The sequence below is a fragment of the Lathamus discolor genome, chromosome 4, assembly GCF_037157495.1.
Source record: "Lathamus discolor isolate bLatDis1 chromosome 4, bLatDis1.hap1, whole genome shotgun sequence".
Taxonomy (NCBI): Eukaryota; Metazoa; Chordata; class Aves; order Psittaciformes; family Psittacidae; genus Lathamus; species Lathamus discolor.
This window is the reverse complement of record NC_088887.1, coordinates 58,592,362-58,600,694: the sequence shown is the minus strand read 5'-3', so window position 1 is coordinate 58,600,694 and position 8,333 is coordinate 58,592,362. Positions and strand designations below refer to the sequence as shown.

General features: G+C 38.4%; 1 protein-coding gene across 2 annotated transcripts in view; it reads right to left on the bottom strand.

Annotated features, from left to right (window-relative positions):
• Positions 1–396: 396 nt before the first annotated feature.
• OCA2 (OCA2 melanosomal transmembrane protein) overlaps positions 397–8,333 on the bottom strand; it is a 144,250-nt gene continuing 136,313 nt past the window's right edge. For both annotated transcript variants that reach the window (XM_065675751.1, XM_065675750.1), the window contains one exon: positions 397–997. In XM_065675751.1, the coding sequence (XP_065531823.1) occupies positions 910–997 (88 nt within the window). In that variant the 3' untranslated portion in view covers positions 397–909. The remainder of the gene's footprint in view (positions 998–8,333) is intronic.

The window sequence follows — 8,333 nt, the reverse complement described above, 5'->3', positions numbered from 1 at the left end:
GGACTGGGACCTTGAATGCATCACAGGACTTCATATTCATACTGAGAAGTTTGACCTGTTCTGGCAGCCAATTATACAGAACTATATATGTGGTTTAACATATTATTATCAGAGAGAAGGAAATCAAAGCCAAGGTATGATATCATTCTTCCATATAGTGTATTAACCTATTAAAAGATTTGGAGTACTCCATCACAGAAGAGAATTAATAATTAAATGGAAGGTGTCCAGTGATTTATCACATTTTATGTCTGTGCTTTTATAAGAAGAGGGGCACTAGTTTATTTTAAGAAAAAAAAAAAGTAGCTTAACACTGATTAGGAGCTTTAGAATGAAATACAAAGCCTCCACAGAATGCAGTCCCACTTCCAAAATAATAATTCTTTCCGTAGCACATTTTCAGAAGATGTTTTTATTTTTAAACGTAGATAATAATACATCCTTTATAGTGTACAGACTTACCGCTTAATTGTCTATTATTACAATTTGAATATTAGTTACTTTAATACAAGTAGCTAAATACAGTGACAAAGACAAATGAAGCCCTAAAAAGAAATTACTGAACATCTGCTATTGTGAATGAGTTTTTCATCTGTGACTATACTCAGATTGTATCAATACAAACTATCGGGCACAACATATTCCCTTGTGATGGTGTCTTCTCAGCTGTACAAGAATTGCATTCATAACTAAATATATGTATTAGTTTAACTTTGATTGTCTGGTTCTGCGAATTGTTCATAAAACAGAAGGTTAAGAATGACCAAACCTGATGCTGATACCGTCATTTTGATTTATACCATATTTTGGGGTTTTACACATCCTTTTCCTTTTATATGTGTTCTTAGTATCCTGATATATAAACTCTATGAAAGAGAAAGCTTCTTTGAGTCTTGAAAGTATAAATTGTTACGAGTTCCAGCCTACTACGACATGAGCAACAAGAAGATAGCACATCCCAATGGTACAGGACACAATCATCATGGGGAAACCTAACCTGAAACAACAATAAAATAAAGATTAATAATGATACAATAGCTTGTTCTTACAGCAAATTAGGAAAAGAAAATCTAAGTTATACTACGCATTCCAAGCCTTGAATATGCTTATAGCAGTTTTGAAATCGTGGATTTACTGAGAGTATGATGATGTCTAGGAGTCTAATATTCAAGCTCATATTTCCACTTCCAGCCTATTTAAGAGATAAGAGGTCAAAAGCAGCATAATTTCACCGGTTTCAGGAAATCCCTTCCTATTAACTCTGTCTCAGAATCTCATAACTTGTTGTTTTGTTTGTTTCTTTTTGTGTTTTATATTTTCCCAGACAACATGCAATTATTCAGGTTAAATAATGATTCTTACAAATTATGCAGCATCAGAATAGATTTTCTAATGCATATGACCTCAGATGAGGTGTGTAATCCTAGTATGGCACTTTATAACTTCATCTATGGCTGAAACTCATTAAATTGTTTCCCTGTTGACCTGTAGTCATGTACAGCTAGTATTCCTCTTCCATACCTCTACCTGGTTTAACAGACTTGATTATTAATGGACTGTTGGAAATAAATGCCAGACAGATGTAAAAGTGCTAAAACTTTACTGTTCTATAAAAATAGCTATTTCTTTTTTACCACACAACAAGTTTTCCAGACAACACCCAGATTTTATAGCTGTCTTTAGTGACAAACACAGGCAGCAGAGACAAACAGCTGGAAAGGCTGTTGTAGAGTAGGCCAAGTCCTACTCTGCTGGATTTGTAGGTCTTTCATATATGTGAAGAGAGTTTTCTGTAACTTAAAAGAAATATTTTACGATGCTGGGGGGTTATGAGGAACCACTGCTGTGATCACCTTATTTGGTTTATGTTACTAAAATCAAAATAACTGAGATGAGAAACAATGATGCCACAAACAACCCTCCTTACATACTTTCTTTTCTTAGTTCCCATACACCTCATCCAAACATGGCAGTGTTCTCTGAAGTACAGCTTTTCACTTATTCTCTTCCTTGAAGTAAGGCCTACTTATTACAAGTGGGTATATTAGTTTGCTTTTTTGCTTTGGATGTCAGGAACCTTTAGGAAAGTTTCTTCAGTCCATTCCCCTCTGCCATAGAGCACTGATGGAGAGATGTTAATTTTATACATGAAAGGAGGACACCATTCTCTGAGCTTGAGTGAATGAATAGCTCCTTCTTTAGGGAGCCACATCTAGAAGGATCTTTGGGCATTCAGTTTGGCCTGCACTTAATCAGGTCCACTCACATAAAATGAAAATAAAACTTCCCAATGGCTCACTGCAGTCTGCTTTTTCCACCTGCATCTGTGACATTACTGTAAAACTTGAGATCTTCATGAGTAGTCTTTCTTTCATTACTGCTTTGATGAAAAACTGACTGAAAGAGGCATAGATTTCACCATCAGATCAGAGGTGTTTTCACCTTTAACAGGCACTGATTCAAGCTGCTGACAAGAGAATTTTATCAGAAATAAGGGTCACTGCAAGCACAAAAATAATCAGCTCTGACCTATAAAGTTTGCAGAATAATTAGGAAATTAATAAAACCCAAACACTCTAACAGAAATGCTGGAATTATTTAGTGAAGTCCATAATGCCTGCTTCATGGTTGTTCCTGACCCACTGTCAAAGTGAGCCCATCTCACATATCAGAAGAAATAAAGACAAACCAAGAACAGAAAGGAAACCATTGCAAGGCTGTAAATGCACAAAGGGCAAGGCTGTCAGGGCTGACAGATCATCGTGTTTCGGCATCCTTAACACCCCCCCTAAAGAAGCTGGTGTGCCCCTGTATCCATGACCCAATCAATATTGCCTCCAAGATATGCTCCATCAGGATGGTTCCCATGCCTGGCTCCAAAGGCTTTCTCCTTCATCTCTCTGGGATTTAGAACCTGCTGTTCTGGCCTCTTTTGCCATTTTTGTAACAAGCATTTTTATTGCTATTCTGGCTTCAAACACATTAATGTTAAGCTGGTATTTGGACTTGAGAAAAGAGAAAGGAAGAGGAGGTGAGAGAAGGGCTGGCTTGGTCCAAGTCATGAAAGGTAAGAAGAATTGTCAGAAAGGGGCATAGGATTGGCATAGCTTTCAGATATTTCCCAGTGTCCTGGGTTCAGCAGTAGCAGTCATTTTTTCTCCTTAGTAGCTGGTGCAGTGCTGTGGTTTTGACTTTCAGCCTGAGAACAGTGCTGATAACACCGATGTTTTTAGTTGCTGCTCAGCAATGTTTGGTCTGACCAAGGACTTTGTGAGTCTCATGCTCTGCCAGGGAGGAGGGGCAGCCAGGAGGAAGCAGAGACAGGACACCTGACCCAAACTGGCCAAAGAGGTATTCCATACACAGCACATCATGCCCACTATATAAACTGGGGGCAGTTACCCGGAAGATCTAGATCACTGCTCGGATCAGGCTGGGTATCGGTCGGCAGGTGGTGAGTGGTTGTATTCTCTTCCCTTGTTATTTCCCTTATTGTTAGTATTATTGTTGGTAGCAGCAGTGATTTGTGTTATACCTTAGTTACTGGACTGTTCTTATCTCAACCCGTGGGAGTTACATTCTTTCGATTCTCCTCCTCATCCCTCTGGGAGCTGGGGGGAGGAAGGGGGGAGAAGTGAGAGAGCGGCTGCGTGGTTCTGGGTTGCCAGCTGGGCTTAAACCGTGACACACAAAAAGTCTGAGATGCATTTGGAAGATTTATTTTTCTTTTTTTTGTTGCTCATATGAACATGTATAAATATGCTGCAGATGACCGTTACTTCTTTTCCAGACTGACTGGTCAGATCCTTGATTTTGAATGACTCATTATTTGAAAGAGCCAAATCATTATTCAGTCACTAAACTATGATCAATCTGATAATATTGTAAAACAGCAGAACTACATCATCTCTTGGAATTATTATAGAAAAAATAAATTAATTAATTTGATGGCTAACTAACTAGTTCTCAGAACCTTTCCTTCCTTCTTTCAGCAAATCTGATCTCTGGCCTTCCCGAATCTAACTTAGATAAAAGTGTCCAGAGAAGACAAGTAAGCAAAACCAGCAATGGTTGTAGGAATAAAATAGGATAGATAAAAAATCCTCCTGTACCCTTAAGTATATCTAATGAATGCTCCCTGCAGCTGTGCCCACATGACAGGCTTGTCATGTCTGCAACATTGCTACAACTCTCATAAGAAAACTGGCTGTTTGACAGAAAAAAGAGTTTTATTGACCTTGCAGTTAGCAAACTGGTAGGTGTGGGAGCAGTACAGATCTTAATCTGCACTAATGCAACCTAACAAACCTCGCTGGAGAACACACAGCAGCTCAGCAGTGAACGGCAACGTGATGCCTTTGCGAAGACTGCCAAGTGGGGGGAAGGATCCCAAAAGATTCACAGGCTACTCAACCACTGAAAAGAGAACACAAAAGCTAGTTCCAGCTTGGAGAAGGTCTATGCAAGACAATGTATGAATATACAGGGCCACATACAAAGATGCAGGAATTGTCGTCATAGCTCCACTACCACAGTGCCAGTGAAATGTCTAGCTGGAGCCAGACACAGTCAGTCTAGGGAGGAACCTCCTTTCATTTAGTGTGGATGTTTACATAGGGCACAACTACAAAGCTGTTATTCTCATTGCATGGACAATTACCCCTCAACTTGAGGCCTGAATTTCAGGCTCACTGGCTTGAGCACTAATGTAATTGGAACAAATACCATGTGGAATATGTGTACCAGAGAGAGGAGAGATAAAGCTCAGTCAGTAAATATTAGTTACTACAGAGTTAATTGATTACTTGACTTGGTTCAAGCCCTACTACACTATTACAGTACCATCGCTATCCCTTAAAGGAAGACACAGTTCCTGTCCAGGCCACATGCAACACAACGTTTAGGTACCTGTGTTTTCTATCATGATATCAAATTTCAGAACACATTTTAAATGATGTAAAAATCACTTCCAACTACTCTCATTTTCAGCACACTCCTTGGAGTCAAAAACCACTGTCATTCAGTGGCTCCTGTTCCTGAAAAAGGATCAGCAGAGTTTAGAAGTCATAAAAACCTTTCTTTCAATAAGACTTCAGATTAATAAGAAACACTAATTAGCATATTTGGCATAAACCCACATTTTTGTATCTGGTGCTAGGCAGCCTTTTCTTGCCTCTCCCTCTTTGCTGACAGGAGATACACATGCCCTGCATGGTACAAAAGGTTCATGCCAACTCTGCACAGCCAGCTCAGGGAGTTTTCACCACTGCAGAGAGCAAACAGGTTCAGACAAAAAGAAGGAATGGATGACAGGATCTTGCATTCACTCCACTCTTCCCTCCGCATCTCTGTAGTAGAAGCTTACATGTAAAACTGATCTAAATGAAGTCACCCAACTTAAATCTAACAAGCAGATGTTAGTTTAGTGTGAGACAGTGAGAACATTTCAAGTGAGAACCCCAGGGATCTGTCTAGGACAAACTTCTACTTATTAATAACTTCAGTGATCCAGTAGTGAAAAGCTTGCAAATTGCCCCAGTGTGAGCGAGATGTCTGTGGAGAACAGAATTCAGCATGTTCTTAACAAATTAAAGTGAGAATTTGAAATGAGAAAAATGAAACTCTGTGAAAGTAAGTGTGATGTATTAGAAGTTAAATGTGGGCACAAAACCAGGAAGGGAAGTGAAGCTTTTCACTGGTAATGACCTAGTTATTTCTGATCCTGCCTCACTGCAAGAGAAATTAATCTATTTTTTAATGAGTATCTACAAATATGAATATTACAGTTTTCTTAGGTTATAAGTTTATCCAATATGATTTGCTAAATAATAATAGTGAAGCCTTTGGGGTCTGAATTGAGTTTTAGTGGACAAACTGATCTCCTACAGTACCTTACAGCTCTATTTCGTGATGCTTTAAGAGCCAGCAGGACGCAGGATGTATAAGACCCAGGTTTAGTGCGTTGTTCTGCCTGGTTTGGGACACGACTGTTGAAAAAGAAAGCTCCAGAATTTCTTGGGGGAAAAAAAAACAAACAACAAAACATTGTTATTTGCTCCACTGGTTGATTCCCTACCTTTTTTCTTTGGCTTTGGGAAAGGATGGAAACTGAAAGGATTTTTTTTTTTTATTATTTTTATTTTTTTTTTATTTTTTGCCTGCCTTACTCCAAAGGCACTAGGAATTTTCCCATTGGTCATTTTTTTTTTCTTATTCCATCTGTGGTCACTGTCCTGTCCTATTTCTTCTTTCCCTTTCTCTCAATACAGACTACCTTGTGAGTCTCCTGTCATTTTGGTTGTGTCAACCTTTCCATCACTCCTAGTCTTTGACATACTGACATCCAGTTTACCTGCAATATGGACTTTACTAGCAGCCTAAAGAAAAGAGATTCAAAATATGCATCATGTGCCCACAGCCCCTTCCAATCTAGACACCTGTTGTAGCTCAGAAAACAAGTAGCTAAAACTGCAAGTGATCATTAATTCAACATTAAATTGCTGTGAATTTCATATAGTCTGGAATTACCTAAAAATTACGGTGTTTACCTACTAGTTACCATACACTGGAGTTACTATGTAATTTAAATCACAGAACAAAACCTACAATCCTATTTTCTTCTGATTGCTAAAATCATAATTTTTTTTATGATATTCTATCTGTTTTGAATCTATGCCAAGTTTTCGCATAGAGTCCCTGCTGGGAGTGAACCTGAGATAAGGGAAATCAGATCCTGAGTAAGAAAATGTAAAGCTGCTAGGTTTTGCCTCCCGCCATCTAGAACGTCTTCCTGAAGGTGTTTTGCTGTAGCCTCAACATTTTTATGTGCAGAACAAGCAATGAGCCTTTCCTTGGCCCTCAAAAATTCTGCTTATTTAAAGAAAACGTGCAGACTTTCACTGTTAGAGAATAGTTGGCCTGCCAGCTCCACCTGGCAGATTCAAATGACTATTGAAGAATATTTGTTGAAGTATCTGTGGTACAACTGAAAGAAAATACAGGACTTTCAGAACAAGTGATTCTGATAACTATCCAAAACCCATTCATACACAGTAAGCTAGCAACCTGTATGAAACACTGTGAAAAAAAAAGTGCAACCACATAAATTCTATGAAAAAAAAAAAAAATACCGTAATTGATTATTTAAAAATCAGCAAGGCACTAGCTATTAGATGGCAATGGTATCTGACCTTTTTTTATAAAGTAAACAAACAATTCAAATAGGAAATGGTGAAATCCTGCAGACAGCCAGGGAAGAATAAAAGCTCAAGTACGAAACCAAACCTGAAAACACAGATAGAACTAACAATGATAATTTACTGGGGAAGAGCAACATAACACTGATAAATTTGTGGAAGTTATTTTTTCCACTACTCTTCTAATATCCCTTTAAATGAACAAATTTGATTTAATCATTTGGCAATAGGCACAAGCTATTCAAAACCTTGTATCTAGGTGACAAAGGGGGATGAGACAGTCACTTTCAGCATTTAACCTTTAAGGCTCCAGAGCTAACATAAATGCCTCACATTTAAATGAGAAAAAGAATGAGAATGACTTCAGTCAAGCTCATTGCTGCGACAGGATATAAAGGAAACTAGATTAAGACCTTTGCACATGATGAGATGCATTTTAGTAAATTCATATGGCTCATCCAGATTACCTGGCTCTATGTATTAGGCTTCAGTCGGATATTTCTGTAGAAAGATTTCTTAAACTAAAATCACTTATTTAAGCATGGGAATAATTCCATCCTAACTTAGAAAATACATTTCAGTGTTTTGCTGGATTAGGAGTCAAACAGACAAATCAAGTGACCCCAGATATCCCACCCATAGTCTCTCTTGGAAGATCTCTAATGGCAGAAAAGCCAATACAATGACAAAACAGTATGATGCCCCTGTGTACCCATCTTTACTTCACATATCAAAGTTTTGGCTTTTCTCCGTTTATCTGCCCTATGGCATGAAATACCTTTGAGGGTCTTCAACAGTTAAGTTGCAGCTTCAAGTAGAAGTTTGTTACTCTTGACATGAATAATTACCCAAAGCAACTCACAAGATTGCCCCAAGATAGCACCACTTACTTTCTGTCTGACTACCAATATCAAGAGTGACCAATGAAGTTTGAATATGACAAGCACATACTGTCCCCAAGAAGGTCTGCACATTCCTTCAGCCAATGTGAAATCCAGGAAAACAAAGAGCAGAGGAAGCCCTCAACATTTTCCTTTTCCTAAGATCTGTATAACTGATATAACCTGCGTAACAAGAGATATAGTATCAAGTGGCCATGACAGCCTGACACATCCAGTTTTCCCAGCTGAAACCAAC